We start from the raw sequence: 18,340 nt of genomic DNA, 5'->3' as shown, positions 1-18,340 counted from the left end.
CTGTTATTTTTTTCTGGCCAGGCTGTGATACTCTGCCAGATAAGGATGTTGGATGGAGGGGCAGGGGACTCACCAGACTGGACAAAAATTCCCCTGAATACCAGGACATGGGTCTTGTTCCAGGTTTGGGGTCACTGTGGTCACAGACTCCTGAATATTTTCTGTGCTCCATTAAGCGTGACCCTTCCATGCTGGAAGGGGAGTGGTTCTGCAGTGTTTGGCTTATTTGTGTCCCAAGATTGCGGTCACAACTGGAATAAAATTCAGCAGCAATAACAGCAGTGCTACAGATGGATTTGGGTATGGGGAAAGGATTTGTGTTTGGCTTTGAGAGCAAATATCTGCCCTGTCTTTCAGCTGAGGTGTTGCAGATGATCCAGACACATCCAGCAAGAAGCCAGAGGTTCTTGTGTTTTCCTGTGAAAAGCAGGAATAGAAGATAAAAGGTGTGCTAGCCCTGGTTGTGCCCATCTGACCCTGACAGAGGGGCTGGGACTGGCCTTTCAGAGAGCTCCCAGTGAGCATGGACACAGTTTTATCCACAGTTCCCAGTGTGTGTTTTGTGTGTCCCACGACTCAAAATGCACTGAGACCACCTCCATCTCCTTCTGTCAGCCACAGAGGGCTCAGAGGGGTCAGGAGCCTGTGGCTGCCCTACCCTGCCCCAGAGCCATTTACACCACAGCTTGCAACCAGCAGCACTGATGTTTTCTTCTGGCTGTTGTTTTCACTTTGTGAATCACTGAGCCCGAGGCTTGGTTTTGTGTCAGATTTCACTGTTTGGCCAAAAGCAGCACCAGTTTGCCTGCGTGGTAATCCATGCTCTCCAGAGAGAGGGGACTTCTGAGAACCAGAAGCACGCGAGGAGTTGGACTCCAGGACATTTCATTGGGAACACTTTGTTCCAGCATAAAGCTGAACAAAGAGGAGGACCCCCTAGAAATTCCATGGGATTTACTGGCAATAAATTAATTACTAGCCTTGCAAAAAGAAAGGCAGAAGAGAATGATGCACCTCACATTTCTAAATTTGTGTTTGTGGTTGCTGTTCATTCAAGAGCAGAGAATCCCCTATGCCTGAGGCCAGAACATGTACAGGTATTTTTGAGCCACAGGGAATTTTGTCCAGCTACAGGCAGTGCTAGATTCCAGCAGGAGCATTAATTTATTCCCTGCAGAATAAAGCTGGAGGAGGGTTTAGAGTAGAGGGAAGGTGTAACATCATAGGCTGGTGTTCAGCCCTGTTCCCATGCCAAGAGGCAGATGTTGAGCTGTGAGAACTGGTCCTGCAGAGAAAGCTTCCTGAGCTGAAGCCTCTTGGGCTTCACTATCAAATAACAGCTCTGCTGGGAGGGTAAGCAGGCAGAAAAAACTGCTCCTTGAAAAAAGCTTGATCTTTCATGCCTTGACAACATGTATGTTGCAGAGGGGAACTAGGGCAGCATGGAGGTCTGTTTTCCCTCAGCTTTTGAAAAGGATGCCTGTTTCCCCCTTGGCTGGGCTTGAAAGTCTTCTGGCAGCAGAGAACTGAGCTGGTGACCGCTTTGGTTTCTTTATCTGGATGGCACCAATCCTTAGCAGTGCAAACCCTGAGAGTGGTGACAAATCCCACCCTCCTGCCCATTCCCAGCTGGACAACAGCCTCTGACCTACTGTGCTTGATGTTCATGTGGATTTCCCAGCTGGATCTGGTTCGTTCCTCCCTGAGCATCTCTCTCAAGCCCCCTTAGTCTACACCCAGGTGTGTGTTCAGGTGTTACCAGCCTGCAGTGGGAACCAGACCAATCCCCCTGGTAAGTAGAGGAGTGGCTGCCCCAGAGCCAGAGGAGCCTTTGGGAGTGTCCTGAGGAGGTTTTTTTCTGAATGTCCTGCTGAGGGGGGAACCGAGCTGGTGCCAGTCCTCAGGGCTGCCCACATCCCCTTGCTCCATATCTACACACCAGCACCTGGACCCCTTGTCTGACTGACCCCAGCAAGATCTGTGCTTTTCGGATGGCTTAGCAGATTTAAATACCTCTGTTTTGTTACTTCTGCCCTTTACTTGGCCAGTGTGTGGATTGTCAGGGCTGTTTTGGAGGCAGTTATTATTAATGTATGTCCTGTGGCTCAGCGATGCGTGTGGCCGGGGCAGGGCTGAGGTCCTGGCTGCTGTTCTGGCTCTCCTGCATGGCTGAGATGGGCATGGAGCCGTTCTTCTCCTCCCCTTGCAGAAATGTCCCTCTGGACACTTGTCAGTCTTCAGGGGGTTGTATGCTCATTCAGCCCCAGCTCTGCTTGAGCAGGGACTCGTGAGCTATAAATCTCTGCCTTGCAAGCACTAAACTCCCTTTTGGGTTGGTTTTGACATTAGGAATTTCCTCTGATAAGAGGACTTTATTTGCCTTTAAATATCACTTTGTGACAGGATGATGGAGTGGGGATTCTTGGAGCGAGCCTGTGCCAGCCAGGGAAGGGAAATTCTGCTGGGGCTTTTGTTTCTCTCTAGCACTGACATTGTAGCTCTTTAAAGACTGGGTTTATTTTATACTTGGCAGGAGTGTGTGTGCACATGTCAGTGTCCAGACAAATGTGAGCAGCCCCATGTTGGAGCTGTGCTGGAGCCAAGTGGGTCTCCTGCTCTCCTCTCCTTGTGGCACCTGGGGAAGAGGAGCTGTGCTGAGCTTTTTCTGGAACAGGCTTCAAAACACAGGTTGTGTTGGTGAAGCAGTGCTGGTATGTGGAATTCCTTAAAAAAAAAGAAAGAAGGATTTTGTGGTACCATGTGCAAGGTGCAGTTGGATGTTCCCTGGCTGGCAGGCCAGTGCGTCACCTGTTACCCCAAGAACAGCCCAAAAGCCAGGTCCCCAGGGCAGCATTGTAGCTGGTTTGTAATGCAGCCTGCTCAGGCTAAGCACAACCTGAGTTCAGCCTGTAGCCACAAAGTCTGAGTTGTGTTTGCATTCAGTGGGAGCTGAGCTCCCTAATCTGCCTCTCTGCAGCAGCTGTGTCATATCTCCATCCCTTTAGATACGGAGGATTTCACTCCACAGGCAGCTTATGAGCAGCAGGGGCTGCAAAGTGCCAGCTCATTTACTCCACTTGGATCCTGTGAAGTTCTCTCTGCTTTTCAGGATGCCTCAAACAGCCGGCTAACTCTGTGTTCCTTTCTTTCAGCTCTTCCACGTAGCGTACGTCCTGATCAAGTTTGCCAATTCCCCTCGTCCTGACCTCTGGGTGTTGGAGCGATCAACTGATTTTGGCCTCACCTACGAGCCCTGGCAGTATTTTGCCTGTGAGTATGACAGGGGACTGCAGCTCAGTGCCAGGTACCTTGGCTGTGGTGAATATAACTGTGCAAATACAGGGTTGGGTTTGGAGCTGTTCCTGTGTCATTGCTGTGATGCAGCACATGGCTTCTGTTTCATCTGCCCAGTAAGGCTGCAAGAATTGAAGGTTAAATGCTCCTTGGGACAGGAGAATGCTCTCTGGTACTGAATGTATTTTTTAGAACAATCATGACCTCTATGGGGATGCCAAGCAACAGTTTCCACACTTGGGTGTTGTTGGTCTAGGTCTGAAGGTGAGATTTCTTCATCTCCTCCCTGCCCTCTTCTTTCTGTCTCTTCCCTCTACCATCCCAGGCTGTATTTAGCTCCTCCAGAAGCCAAGCAGCAGCTCACTTCCAAGTGGCTGCTATCACAGAAAAGTCTGGATGCAGAAAACATTCCCATGTGCTTATCAGCACCGGAGATTGGATCCAGCCTGCGCAGGGCAGGGAACCGCTGTCCTGCTGCTGTGCAAGGTGGGATCAGAGACAGCTGGCTGGAAAGGAGATCCAGTCTGTGAATTTGGCTTCCCAGTTCTCTGATTAAAACCTTAAGAAACAGCTGGTTCTACAAAACTCTTCTCCCAGAGGGTGTGTGGGGTAGCCGGATACCGAGGAACTTGTTAACCACCAGCTCCTCCCAGAAGCAGCAGCAGTAATTGGGAGAAGATGTGGGTTAAGATCTACAGCCAGAGCTTAAAACCTGGCAAGAAAGGACTTGGGAGCACTCAGAGCCTTGCCCTGGGCTGTCCCTAAAGGCTCGTATTTCTGGCTTACCTGTCAGGCTGTGCTTTGGATTTCTGGCCTCTTCTTGTGCAAGAAAGAGCTGCAGACACATTAGCACGGTGTTGCCTTAGCGTGGTAGCTCCCCTCTGGGGTGGATGTTTTTCTCTCTGCTGTGTGCTAGTAGGGAGTTACTGCTGTCAGATTCCTGCTTTGCTTTTTTCTGTCGTTGAGAATTTCTCTGCCAGCTCTGAAGCCTCTCTTGGGGCCCATTACAATTGTGTTCCTGCGTGGTCTGGAGCTGCACAGGGAGCTCTGGCCCCACTGGCATGTTCCTGTGTGCAGTGGCAGCGCTGCAACATCTGGAGTCCCTTCCCAAAGCATCAGGCCCTGTTACCACTCCCCTGGAGAAGTGACATGCAGTGACACAGTGCAGTGGAACATTCCCATGGAAATAAAGAGGTGGCTGCTCCAAAACCTGCCAGATTTGTGAGCACAAGAAGTTCTCTGCGGAGGTTTATTCTTATCGCGGGGAATTCTGTAGGTGGTCTAATAAAACACTGCCAGGGTTACCGGGGTCAGAAGCAGCTGGCAGAAATGCAGGGTTTCTGCAGAGCTGCCAGTGAGCCTTGCCAGGAGTGACACAGTGGCACTGTCCCTCGAGCTGCTCATCACAGGAGTGCCAAGGTGCTTTTGGGCTTAGCTCTGTGGGAGGAGGGAGAAGTGACTGCTGGGTGAGGTTCTGTCCATGTCTGTTTCCTTAAAGCACTGCTAGAGTTTAAGGCCAATGGGTTATTCTGTTTTAGCTCAGAATGCCCAGCTTCTGGCTCACATGGCTGTGCAGATTTTGCAGTAACTGGATGAGTTCTTTGGTTTTCCTGAGTAGCTCCTTGGGCTGAGCATCCTGTCTCCATGCAGCTGTGGCAGTGCTCTGCAAATCAATCATCTCAAGCCAGTGGTGACAGGTTCCTTGCCTGGGGCTTTAAAAATAAATTGCTTTTAAAAAAGCACCTGATGAAGCAAACCTTGGCGGCCAGAGACCTTATGTTAAATATTTCCACATCTTCCTGTGGATGCAACTGAGCTCTTGCTGTTGCCAAAACGGTGTTTCCTGGAGCAAGGCCACATTCTGGAGACAAGGTGTGGATGGGTGCAAGCCAGAGGTGAAGACAGGGAGGCAGAAATTCTCTGCTCCCCGTTTGCTGTTCGTTCTGCTCGGCTCAGCCTACCCGTGCAGCATGTGGAGTGGGGAACCTGCCTTCTGGAGGCACACTGAGACAGATTTTGGAGGATTATTCCTGTGAATTGGCTTAACATTTCCCCTTCAGTTTCCTGTGGGAGCTGAGCAGCGCTGGCAGGAACAGGAGATTGTGTTGGCTGCCTTTTCTTCCTTTTTCTCCCCATGGAAATACCCTCAGGAGCACTGCGGTGACATTCATTTCCGCATGCTCTGCTGTGAGCTCCTGGCACAGGTGAAAAGAGAGTGGGAAGGAGCAGCAGCCTTTGTCCAGGCTCTTCCTCAGGGAACAGTCCCTGAGAGTGGCACTGTGTAGGGTTTTGCATGGGTAGATGTAGGTAGGTGCTCACCCCCCCTGCCCAGTCAGGCCCTGAGCTGCCCCAGAAGTGGTTTGGTTGGCTCTGCCAGCACAGGGATGTCACACATCCTGGGGACAAGGGTGCTGGACTTGCAGGAGCAGTCATACTGGGAAGCCAGGCCATTCCTGTAGCTGCAAGGAAAGTCTTGGCATTCAGTGTCCCCAAAGCAGGTCACCAGCGGAGTGGCTGCCTGGCAGTGCCTGGTCCCTGCCTTTATCCAGCCTTGCATTGCCACTTAGTGGCAGGAGCGCTCGTTTGCTGTCCCCACGGTTCTTGGTGGCTTTGGTGTTCCTGGTTTGTGGCATTGGTTCAAGAGTAGAGTTCAGAGTAAGGTGTGAGGAGAGGACCTGCAGTATTTGGGAGAGGCAGAGCAATGGCTTACAGGATGTCTGCTTGTCCACCCTGCCTGGTGGGAGATGTCCCTGCAGTGACTGTGTCTTGTGGTTGCTCCTGGTGTGGGTTCTGTGCTGGCTTCAGGACTGACCCAGGAAGTTTGGGAACCACATGAAATGATGGTGCAGCTCCCACCTGAGGAGCAGAGCCCTGGCAGCAAAGAGCCCTTCTGCAGTTCAGTGCAAGCAGAGTAGCAAATCCACTGCCAGCAAGACAACAGATTGAGAGCAGAGTTAGATCTCAGGCTGGTTAAATGTCAACTTAATTCCAAAGTTGAGGGGTGGGTTTCTCTGCAGCTGGTGGCAGTAGGTGCTGTGACTATTCTGACCTTCCTCATTTGCTGCAGGGAGGTGATCTGGGGGGTTTTCTGCCTATTGCTGTTAGAGTGACACCCTCCCTTTGTGGAGGACATGTATTTAGCCATGTCAGAGTTAATGATACAAAGCAATCTCTATGTGGTAAATGCTTAACAAAGATTGTACACCCCTCTCTCCTGTGGTCAGCGTGGGAAAATCCTTACAGGGCTGGGAAATGTTCCTTTTCTCTGACTGCTCTCATCTCTGGTTGATGAACAGCTTCCAAGAGGGACTGCATTGAGAAGTTTGGCCAGCACACTGTGGACCGTGTCACCAGGGATGACCATGCCATCTGCACCACCGAATACTCCCGGATTGTGCCTTTGGAAAATGGGGAGGTGAGCAGCTGCCTGTTTTCACCCCCTGGGCTTTCCAGGGTTACTCTGTGGCTGTTGGTACTCCTGTTAATAGGCTCCCTCTGGATTGTCGGGTACCACTTAAAGTATTCAGTTAAACCAAATGAGATTGACAGAGAACTGATCCAGTCATCTGGATGACTGGCTTCATTTGAGGGAGGGATTAATTTCCTCCCACCCCACAGGATTATACAGCTTTGTTCTCACAGATTCACAGAATGGTGTGGGTTGGAACCACCCAGTTCAGCTTGCTACCATGAGCAGATACACCTTCCACTAGAGCAGGTTGCTCAGTGCCCAATCCATCCTGGCCTTTTCCCTCCTCCCATTCACAGATTGTGGTCTCTCTGGTAAACGGGCGCCCAGGAGCCATGAACTTCTCCTACTCTCCTCTCCTGCGGAATTTCACCAAAGCCACCAACATCCGACTGCGCTTCCTGCAGACGAACACTCTGCTGGGACACCTGATGGGCAAAGCTCTGAGGGACCCTACGGTCACAAGGAGGGTAAGGCAGGCCTTGATACCTCCTGCTGGTGAGGTGGAACTGTTTGAGGGCTGTGGAAGCCACCTCTGGGGGGAGGACACCCTGGCTGTTGCCTGTGGGGATTTTTCCTGTCTTGCAGCCCCTAAAGCTGAAGGTATCTGCAGCAGATGCTGCTGTGGCTGGAGCTGGAGGCTGCTTGGGAAGACACCCACAATTTGAAACTGGGAAATGCCTCTTGGTGTCACATGTGGCTTTCTGGCTGTACTGGGAGCTCCCCACTCATAGCTAATGGGCTCTGTTAGAGGTGCTGGATCTTACCACAGACAGATACTGCAGCCTACAATGTAAGGGAAATATCCCAACACATGATTTTACTGGATAAAGTCCTGCTGACTGTTGAGTAGAATGGTTATGAATCTGATTTGTAAAAACAGTAATGACCAGCTTTTCTTGTGCTTTCCAGTATTACTACAGCATCAAGGATATCAGCATTGGAGGGCGCTGTGTCTGCCACGGCCATGCCGATGTCTGCGATGCCAAAGACCCCAACGACCCTTACAGGTACCTTTTGCAAAATCCCAGTTCTGTGTGAAAGCATTTGAATTACTGTTCCAAGAATGAAAGGTGATAGCAGTGTTAGTTGTGTCCTGTCCTGAGTGTGTAATGGTGGCATCACTGCTGTTGGTGTCTCTGCCTTGAGAAAGAAGCAGAAACTGTTCCAAGCAAAGTAGCAGAAAATCATGCATTTTGTCGGACTATTTTTCTGCCAGATCACCTCTCTGGTTGAGTTTCCCTCTGTCTGGTTGGGTTTCCCTGTCCACAACTTTGCCATCCCACTGGAGCAGAGTGTGAGAATGAGAAGGTGAGATGCTGATGTAGAACAGGGAGGTTTTCCCCTCAATGTCCTGGGATTGTTCCTGAACTTATGCAGAGAAGTCTCTTGCTTCCCATGTGGCTTTTTAAGCACTGGGACAGGGCTCTCATAAAGAGATAGTCTCCCATGAAACCAGAGACTGTTCCCCATTTCTACTCATAAGAACCATAGATTGGTTATGTACATATCTGAACAACTCTTTGCAAAAGAGCAAATGTGTAAAGAGGTTACATTTTGGCTAATGCAACTTCCCATCTGCCCTGGCAACTTGGAGTGCCAAAGAGCTGCTTCAGACCATGGAAGTGTTGCTTTTAGCCATCTGTTTGCAGCTTGAATGTTGCCTTTATGAAAGGGATGGTAGATTCAGCTGGATGAGGGAAGCTTGTATTTCTTTCTCATCAGGATCATGTAGAATTTTTGGATCGTCTAAAATAAAATTCCAGTGAGTCCCAGCCAAGATTAAAGCTGTTCAGTATTAAAACAAAGATGTATTGGTAAGCAAACCTGCCTGAGTGTGCCAAACTCTCTGACAAAAGGAAGGTCATAAATATTTGAATGTACAGTTCCTTGTTTTTTAAGACATTGGTGTTACTGGATGCAAGGTGCACCTGTGTGCTGGGGAAAACGGCTTCATGGGGACAAGTGAGTCTTTAACATGGAAATGCCAGGACCTTTCTTGGGTGTGCCAATGGTTTGGGGCTCTCCAAGAAGGGAGGCAAGGTTGAGCAAGGAGAGATATGTTGGATGTCCTTTTTCAGTGCCACTTCTGCTGGCAACCATCTCTGTCTCCCGAAATTCCTCTCCCCCACTCTCATTTGGATGCATTTGATATCTTCATTCTTGGCCCCAGCCAAGATGTTGCAGCACATGTTGGTAAGCAGCTGTTGCATTTCACCCAGAGCAGATCATGCTGGCCTGAGGGAGAAAACATTTCCTACTTGTGTACTTTGTACAGTCAGAACAAAACAGCTGTAGGTCCTTTGGGATACAGCAGGAAAAGGTGCTGGATAAACAGATCTTCTCATGGCATTGCTGTACCCTTTAGCAAGTCAGCAGAAATCTGATACTTTCAGTTGAGAAAGTGAAGTGGGCACTGCTGGGCAGGATCCCAGCCCTCCTGCCCTGACACAGCACAGGGGCAGCTTGGGGATATCTGTATTGCCACATCAGCTGGGGCTCAGACACACTGTTCCCTTGAGACAGGCTCAGCTACCAGAAGCTTGTCATGTCTTTAGCAATCTGTGTGATGTGCCCTCTGCACCTGTCCTGCCTCTCGAGAATATGATGTGTGGCAGCAGCTGGGCAAGGAAATGCAAATGAAGGGGTATGGATTGGCCTGGCCCTATAGAAACCCCACAATCTCACTTCGGGGAGGTCTCTGCTGCTCATTTTAACTTCTCTCTTCTGCACATCCCCGTGTTTCTTGTGCCTGTTGCTCAGAAAGGCAGGATGAGCACTTTGATAGAGGTGAGGTGAGCTAGAACTCTTGGCAAAGACTTCAGGATGTGATGAAGCATGTCCATGAGCTGACTTCCTGGCCAGAAATGATAATACTCATGCAACTTTGGAAGGTTGGTGTGAAGTGTCAAGCTACAGAGGCTGCACATCCAGCTGTGTTGAGCTGGCAGCACATCTGGGCTCTGTGTGAGTATTTGCAGCCACCTCAAGGCTCTCTGCACTTCTCACAGCTTTCTCTCTTTGCCCTCAATTGGAATGGGCTGAATTAAGCAGGGAGAAGGGATGTTCTCCTGGTTAAAGGTGAGCACCAGCAGGATGGGACACAACCCTTTCTCCCGGCAAACCCTTGGAGCAGTGAGATAAGAGTCATCAGGAACCTGGCTTGGAGAACCCAGACAAGGCATGCTAACAGGCTGAGTGAGCTCAGGAGAGCCCTGCAAGGGTTCTGCATCTGTCTGAGAAGAGCAGCTGTTACTGTGGCTTCAGTGCCCTGTCACAGACACCACAGGTGAGAGGGGAGACAACCAGAGAGTCCAGCTGCTCCTTTTGTGCCTGATGCTGAAGATAACCACCAAGAGAGCAGCAGCCTGGCTGGTCAGAAGCACATCCACAGATGAAGGATGCTTTCCCACTGCTGGATCCTGGACTCCAGTTTCCCCTTTCCCATTTGGAAGGCAAAGCACCACGTGTGCCGGTAGATTTGTGCCATCTGTCAGTCTCTCTTTGCAGGTGGTTTTTTCTCCATACAGTCAGAAACAAAGGAAGGGGCTTTTTTTTTCCTGATTTTGCTCCTCAGATGTCGCAGCCAAATCCAGATGCTGTAGTGTTTGTGTGCTGCTCTCCATTCTGCCACAGCTGCTCGCTGGAAACTGTTTAGTCTCTGCTATTGAGCATCAATTCCAGCGGGAAGACTGCGGTTTCATTTCTTACAGCAGAATGACCAGGAAATATGTGCTATGTGAACACAGCCGCTCCCTCTTCTTCCTTGTATATACTCAATCAATGAAACATGTAAATATTGTGGTTTATACACATTTGTCTGTAATTCATTAGCAGCACGGACTCGGCACAAGGTGCAGTAAAGCCGTGATAGATGAGCTCTCTGAGAGAGGTCATCGTAACTCTGAGCAGCAGAGACTAAATAAATACCTCCTTCTTCATCTGAAGTGAGCATCTTTACTCATGCAGTGCCATCTTCTTGCATTCTGGGAACTGAACCAGTACTTTTCAAACATCTTGAATGTTAAAGAGCCCAGGGTGTGTGGCTGGAGCCACGTTCTCCAGTCAGGGAGATTAACACTGCTCAGCAGGTTTATAAGTTCCCTGACTCAGTGACCATCTTTCTCCACACGTATGTATATGGATCTTAATCTTGATCTCCAGCTGCTGCCATGGAAAGAAAGGATAAAATTTTGTTTTGTTGAAAGTGCTGAGTGGTAGTCAGCCAGGTGAGAGAGGTCCGTGGGTGGCTGCATTCCACAGACACGGCCAAGGTTTGCCTCTCATTGAGACTCCCCCTAGGATCTGCAAAACACCTGAAGAACAAAGTTCCTAGTGAGTATTTCAGGACTGTTTTCTGCCACTTAAGATCCAGCCAGGGGTTCAGTTTCATGCCTGGACTCTGCCAGCCACAGCCCAGCCTGTGAATGTGGGCAGGGACGGGGCATGACGAGCGCTGAGAGAACTGCCTGCAGCCAAGTGTTCCGTGGCATCTGCAAGGGAAGGGCTGGGACCAGCACTGGGACCTTCTGCCTCTCAACCCCCCTGCCTGAAGCAAACATGCTGAGTGTGGATCCTGCTTGCATTCCCATTATTTTCATTAAAATGAGGTCACTTGTCCAGTGCTGCTGCCTCTGTCTAGCAACAGACTTGCAGGTCCCACATCCTAAAATTACACGTAGGTGGAAACTGTGGCACTCAGCTCAGTGCAGAGCGTCTGCACTCCCACACTTCACCCTGAATGACTGCTCCTTTTGTTTCTAACGATTTAGAAAAAACTACATTTATTTTTAAACACCCTGCTTTTGAATGGAAAAGCATTGGAGGAGGGAGAGATGGGAGTGGCAGACTGGCCCTGAGGGGAAATGAGTAATTGCACAGATAAAAGCTGGAACATGCTGTATTATCCATAAGTCTAATACAACAGAAAGCGTTTGTGTTGGATGGGAATCGCCATCCAAGTGGAGGTTTTGGGGCTGATGTCACTGACGTTAATGAATCACCCTTGCTCGGGCAGGGACGAGATCCATCGGGTGCCTGTCGAGATTCCTTGCCTGGCGCCTCTGGAGCCGTCTATTTACCCAGCACAGCCCTGCCTGGAAAGCAGGAGGTGCAGTGCACAGGGAGTGTGGGGCCAGCATCTGCTGAAGAATTCTTGATTCAAATTTCATGCCCTCCTCCTTGCAGCACAGGTGTACCTGGAAGAGCAGATAGCACCTGTGTGGTCCCATCCTTTTTCCTTTCATGCTGCCCCTGCACAGTGGTGGGGTCATCTTTGTGCCCCTGCACCATGCTACACTTTCTCAAATAATCAGCTTCAGCTTGGTTTCTACCACTGCCACCTCCAACCATTTCACATTTTATTCTCTGCAGAGCAGGCTAGGCAGTGGCACACTGATTTGTCCTGTCTCCCTATGAAGACAAAAAGGAATGATGGTGGAGGAGAAGGAAGGGAGAGAATGAGGCTGGAATAGCAAAGTTTGGTGTTTGACTCAGAAAAGAAGAAATCAATTTCAAAGTTGAAAAAATCCTTAGATGCCTCTTTTCCAGAGTATTGGGATTAGCAAATACCACTCGTTCATGTACCAGATCTGTGACAATGATGCACAGCAGGGTCACACAGCAGCTCCCCATCCCACACATCCCTGTCATCACCCCAACTTTGTCTTCTGTCCCTGCAGGCTGCAGTGTGACTGCCAGCACAACACCTGTGGTGGCTCCTGCGATCGCTGCTGCCCGGGCTACAACCAGTTTCCCTGGAAGCCTGCCACCGCCGACAGCGCCAACGAGTGCCAGCGTAAGTGGGAGCTGGGCTGGTGGGGCTGGTGCTGTGTGCCACTGGGAGGACTCTGCACAGCAGAGTTGATGTTCAGGTGAGCCTCACACAGGGAGGTCTCCAGGGTCTGTGTGGGACTTTGGCTCCGCTTGCATTCCAGTTCCTCCTGTGTGTCCAAGGGTTCGTGCGGGCGAGTGTCGTTGCTCAATTCTGTCTGCAAGATGAATTAGGTTTGGATGTGTTTACATGCAGGACGTCTTTATTTGTCTAGAGAAACCTTTGGTCAGTGCAGACAGTGGAATTTCTGCTGCACTGGGAGTATAGAGAACAGAGCTGCACCACATGGTGTCTTAGAAACGCAGGGCTCTTAATCCTGTGAGTTTGTAAAGCTGCCTCACCTGGTGCTGGATTTTGCAGCTCACCTCTATCCAGGGTGGGATAAAAGAGGCAAGAATGTTGCTCTCTAAACCAGACTACTCAAAGCCCCATGGTGTGGTAATTTTTCTTTCTCGTCTGTACATGCCTGCACATATTTTACTTGTGACTTTGTGCCCACTGCGCTCTCCTGGTTGCAGACCAGATTTTGTGAAGGAGTTGCTGCTTCTGTGCTTTTGAATTGAAAGACTTCAGAGACCTTGGGAGATCATGTAATCCCCCAGATGCATTCAGGCATCTTTTCTCATGGAAAAGCAACCCATCAGATGCAGGAGGGAGAGTTGACATCTTGAGGTGCAGCTGCTGACTGAAGGAGCTCTGAGGACAGAGGGGTTTAGCTCCCATCTCTTTGTATTCCAGCCTGCAATTGCAATGGCCATGCCTACGACTGCTACTACGACCCAGAGGTGGATCGACACAAAGCCAGCAGGAGTCGTGAGGACAAGTTTGAAGGGGGAGGTGTTTGTATTGACTGCCAGGTAGGCCCGAAGAGTTTCTCTGGAAAAGGCTGTTGCAAATGTTTGTGTTTGTTTCTGCTGTCAGCCTGCAGTTCAGCCTCGTGGGACCTCCACCAAGCCACTCTGTTACCTTAATTAGGTCTCTGCTTGGAAATTTAGTCTCTTTGCTGTGGATTAAAGGAGTGTGCACCAGTAATGAGAACAGCACTTGGGTTTCTAGCTGTTCCCTGATGGTACCAGTACCTCCTAAAGCTTTAGTTTACTGAGATACCAGAACTGGGAGGGGCAGGTTGCTGCCCAGCAATGCCTGCCTAGTTCACAGTGCTCTGGCATCTCCCTGGATGTCTCTCTGCCCACCAAAATGCCAGTGTTCAGTCTCTGTGAAGGTGGGAAAGTAGCTCTTCCCTTCCCAAGGTGACGGTGACTGTGGCATGGTTAATTCATGCACTGGCATGAAACTTCTGGCTGTGCTTCCTTGCTGGGAGGAAACAGGTTGCTCCTATCCTCCAAGCACAAAGTGGTCAGGACATTTTACCATCTGAAGGAAGTGAAATGGGCTCAAGGTCAGATAGGAACCTGAAACTCACCCTGTATTTAGGGGAGGATACAGTTTGCAGGAAATGCGTTGTTCCCAAGTCGGTGTATGGGAATTTTGAGCAGATTCAGGTCTTCGGTGTGCTGACACTCCTGAACTGCTTCCTCTGACCTGGAGCTGTTAGCAAATCTGGCAGAGGAATGTGAATCCTGCTGGCAGAGGAGCTGATACCTTTCTAACCCACTGTCTTTCAGCATCACACCACTGGCATTAATTGTGAGAGGTGCATCCCTGGATACTATCGATCCCCTGACCACCCCATTGACTCTCCGTACATTTGCTACCGTGAGTGTGAACTCCTCGGCAGTGACATCCTACTGGACTTGGTGACACTGGGGAGGGCGCTCTGGAGGGTTGGGCTGAGAGGTTTTCCTGCTGTAGGGAGCCTGAGGCCTCAGTCAGTGACACTGCTGCTGGCTTGTCCCTCTCTGCAGGCTGTAACTGTGAGTCTGACTTCACCGATGGCACCTGCGAGGACCTCACCGGGCGCTGCTACTGCAAACCCAACTACACCGGGGAGCACTGCGACGCCTGTGCCGAGGGCTACCTCAACTTCCCCCACTGCTACCGTAAGTGGGGCTTCACATCTGGCAGCCCACAGACCCAGCAGCTGTGGGAAGGGCTGGCAGCTCCAGTTGTGGCTCTTGGGATGTCCTTTCCCTGTGCCACGCTGTATCCCAGGAGGAATTCTTCCAGGTGGGCATAAGTCCACATTTGGCTTGGGTTGGAAGCTGCACCAGAGCTGAGCTGCTCTGAACATGGAGTCAACAGGAGAGTCCCATTTGGCTGGAGTTTAATCTCTCACTTTTTTATGAAAGACTAAAAACGGCTGTAATGGATTGTTGTTTAGTGGGACATCTGTGCTTTGTTCCGTGTTCCACAATTTTATTCAGCCTGTTCAGCTTTGGGACTGTCAAGTCCTTGACATTCCATCAGGATTTCTCTGGAGTGTGTGTGATGACCTGTGCAATGTGTCTTTCTCTGCACAGCTATTCCAGCATTCTCTCACAACGATACTGGAGAACAAGTGCTTCCTGCAGGACAGATAATAAGTAAGCACTGCAGTTTTCTTTGATGCTTTGGCAATGCTGTCATTTCTGTTATATCTCCCATCCAATGCAAGAGTAGGTTTTCAGCTTACTGGGCATGTACATTGTGTGAGGCAGCCCTGAGTGGTTTTAGAAGAGTACAACCAGCAGCTGAGCTGGGGTGAAAGGAAGTTTTATGATCTCCTTTTTATAGAAGTGGAAACTCTAGCCTAGAATGACTGTGATTTTTTCTGGGGTCCAGGCTGTGTGGGGATGTCCCTTGTGCCCTCCTGTGAGGAACCTTCCCCAAAGGTCGTGGAGGGGCTGTGGCTGAGCTGGGAGCTCTGCTCTGGATGCCTCTGAAGGGTCATGCACAGGCACAGGCAGCCACTCACTCTGTGTCACTTCCTCTGTTGTTTAGAAAGCTCATCCATGCTCTCATCTCTGCTCCCCTCCACCTCCTTCCTCTCTCCTGCTCACTCCTCTCAGTTCATCTACTCCCTTGCGCTTTATTCTGTCTCTTTTCCCACTGAATCCTCCCCTGTCTCATGCTCCCCAGCACGCTCCAGATAACCTTTTCCTTCCTTCTGATATTTTGAAGTCTGTATCTCCCAGACAGGTTTTTGCTTTCCTGAGCTGGAATTTCTCACTTCCCTTCTCATTTCCCCACCTTCCCCTCCCTCTGCTTTTTGGGTGATGTTTGTCCTTCCCTCTCCCAGCCCAGCACCCCACAGTACTGCTGTTGGTGACAGCAGGGCTGGCTCAGAGCCTCGGCACTGCCTGCTTGGAACACCCTGCCCTGGAAGTGGGAAGGTCTCGGGTGCAGCTGAGCATGGAGTGACCAGAGAGAAAGCCCAAAGTTCACCCTGGTTAGCTGAAGGCTTTGATTATTCCCACACTAGACTGAAGCAGCTCTGCCTGGGCTTGTGGAAGCAGCATTTGCCTGCCCTGTGCACTGCCCTGCTGCCCACCCTGCACCTTCACAGCAGCGTGTGCCGAGGCCTCCCAGCCACCCAGGCGTGGTTCAGTTAAAACGTTTTCATCTGCCAGGAGGGTTATGGGAGCAAATGCTTGAGCATTTGAGCTGCCTCATGGCAGCTCCTGCCGTGTCCTTGTGGGACCTGAGAGCTGGAGTGACAGCCATGTGTGGTGTCACCTGTTTTGTGTCCCCATCCAGACTGCGATTGCTACGCGGGTGGGACAGAAGGCAACGCCTGTCGGAAGGACCCTCGGCTGGGGATGTGCGTGTGCAAACCCAACTTCCAGGGAGCTCACTGTGACCAGTGTGCCCCAGGCCACTACGGACCCAGCTGCCAGCGTGAGTATGGGCAGGCAGCGTCCCCAGGCTCGCCCTGCTGGGCTTGACCTTGTTCTCTCCTCATGCTGGGGAGGAGGAATCCCACAGCTCCACTTCCAAGTGACAAATTCCCATGACTTCTGCACTTTTGCTGTTGTTTTCCATCTGACCCTCCAGCATCCTCCCAAGCTGTGTGGGGCTCTTGAGGAATGAGCTATAGGCCAAGTGTGCTTGCTGTCAGCTCTGTTCCCCCTGCTTTCTCCAGCAGCTGCTCTTCTACCCCAAAGGAACAGATGCTCTAGTTCCTTTCCTGGGAAGGCTAAAGACAAAAAACCTGCTTATTTACTAATGCCCTTGTTGCTTTGCAGCCTGCCAGTGCTCCAGCCCTGGTCAGTATGATGGCACCTGTGACAGCGAGACAGGGCAGTGTCTGTGCCGGACAGGATTTGAAGGGCACTTGTGTGACCAGTGTGCTCCAGGCTACTTCAACTACCCTCTGTGCCAGTGTGAGTATCTGTCCTTCACAAGCCTGGTGGGAGACACACAGCCAGAGTCCTCTGGCAGGGGGCTGAGGGACTGGAAAGTGTTTTTATGGGTGTTTTGGAGAATATGTGCCATGGGCAGAGACTGATGGTTTGAACGCTTAGAGCAGCACCTCGTGCCTATCTGAGGACCCCAGGAAAGTGCTGTTTTGCCATGAGCTGTGTGCCATGCTCCCAGCTGAGGTGGTCTGTGTGTGTTGCAGTGTGCAGCTGCAGCGCGGTCGGGACGCTGCCGGGAGGCTGTGACTCCGCTGGGAATTGTTTCTGCAGAGCCGAGTTTGCTGGGCCACGGTGTGAGCGCTGCAGCCCCGGGCACCACTCCTACCCCCACTGCTACGGTAAGCACCTGAACCTCCAGCTCCTGCTGCTCTAAAAAACATACCTGTTCTTGTAAAGCATTGGTGTTTCTCAGTATCAAATCCATGTGGTTTGCACTGTGAATTGGGCAGGCTTGTTTTGGAGGTCGTGGATCATAGCAAAGCCTGAAACACAGAACAGTTTTTTATCAGTCACACTTCCTCGTCACAACCCTGCTGTGACCTGGTGTCTCAGTTTATGCCTTTTTTGTGTGTCACTGTAGTGCATTAACCTACTAAACTACTGGGGAACATTGAATGGGCTGTAAGAACCCCTCAGTGGCATTTTCCTGGTACAGCTATGAAAATACTGCATGATTTGCCAGGGGATTAAGAAATTAATTTCTTTTCTTGTGGAAGAGTCTCATTCCTGGGGGGCTGAATGATGGTTCAGACCAGTAGTATTTGGCCACAGATCACAATGATCATCAGAGTCTTGCTCTTGCAGCTTGCTCCTGCGATTCCCGGGGTGCAGTGGACAACAACTGCAGCCCAGTGGGGCAGTGCCGATGCCACAGGAATTTTGCTGGACACACCTGCAGCCAGTGTGCCCTGGGCTTCTACGGATACCCCAGCTGCACACGTGAGTAACACCTTACTGCTCTCTACCACCACCTGAGAGGAGCCCGTAGCCAGACCAAGGTTGGTCTTTTCTACCCAGTAACAAGACAAGAAGAGATGACCCCAAGTTGCACCCTGGCAGGTTTAGGTTGGGTATTAGGAAAAATTTCTTCACCAAAACAGTTGTCAAGCATGGGCAGTGGTGGAGTCACCATTGTTGGGGGGATTTAAAAACCATGTAGATGTGTCACTTGGGGACAGGGTTTAGTGCTGAGGGAACAGTTGGATGATGATCTTAGAGGTCTTTTCCAGCCATAATGATTCTCTGATCCTATCCATTTCCCTGGGCACTGCATCACTCCTGGACTAGTGCTGCTGGTGCCAGGGCTGAGCAATGCCTGTGGCAGGTGCCTGCAGCCCCAGCTCCTCTGGCCAGCCCTCCCCAGCTCTGGGCAGTGTCCTCATCTCCCTCCCTGTCAGCAGTCCCAACTGGAAGCCAGATGGACTCCTGTGTCTCCCAGCAAGAATT

At 50.7% G+C, this 18,340-nt stretch overlaps 1 protein-coding gene across 1 annotated transcript in view; it reads left to right on the top strand.

The window, feature by feature from the left end:
* LAMA5 (laminin subunit alpha 5) overlaps window positions 1–18,340 on the top strand; it is an 85,749-nt gene that overhangs the window by 34,044 nt on the left and 33,365 nt on the right. The window contains exons 3-15 of the mRNA XM_058850337.1: window positions 3,153–3,270; window positions 6,591–6,709; window positions 7,063–7,233; window positions 7,676–7,773; window positions 12,445–12,560; window positions 13,335–13,453; window positions 14,222–14,312; window positions 14,462–14,596; window positions 15,017–15,079; window positions 16,233–16,373; window positions 16,721–16,858; window positions 17,098–17,232; window positions 17,699–17,833. Of these exons, the coding sequence (XP_058706320.1) occupies window positions 3,153–3,270; window positions 6,591–6,709; window positions 7,063–7,233; window positions 7,676–7,773; window positions 12,445–12,560; window positions 13,335–13,453; window positions 14,222–14,312; window positions 14,462–14,596; window positions 15,017–15,079; window positions 16,233–16,373; window positions 16,721–16,858; window positions 17,098–17,232; window positions 17,699–17,833 (1,579 nt within the window). The remainder of the gene's footprint in view (window positions 1–3,152; window positions 3,271–6,590; window positions 6,710–7,062; window positions 7,234–7,675; window positions 7,774–12,444; window positions 12,561–13,334; window positions 13,454–14,221; window positions 14,313–14,461; window positions 14,597–15,016; window positions 15,080–16,232; window positions 16,374–16,720; window positions 16,859–17,097; window positions 17,233–17,698; window positions 17,834–18,340) is intronic.

This window comes from Poecile atricapillus, chromosome 15, assembly GCF_030490865.1.
Source record: "Poecile atricapillus isolate bPoeAtr1 chromosome 15, bPoeAtr1.hap1, whole genome shotgun sequence".
Classification (NCBI taxonomy): Eukaryota; Metazoa; Chordata; class Aves; order Passeriformes; family Paridae; genus Poecile; species Poecile atricapillus.
The sequence above is the reverse complement of the archived record's forward strand: the minus strand, read 5'-3'. Positions and strand labels throughout refer to the sequence as shown.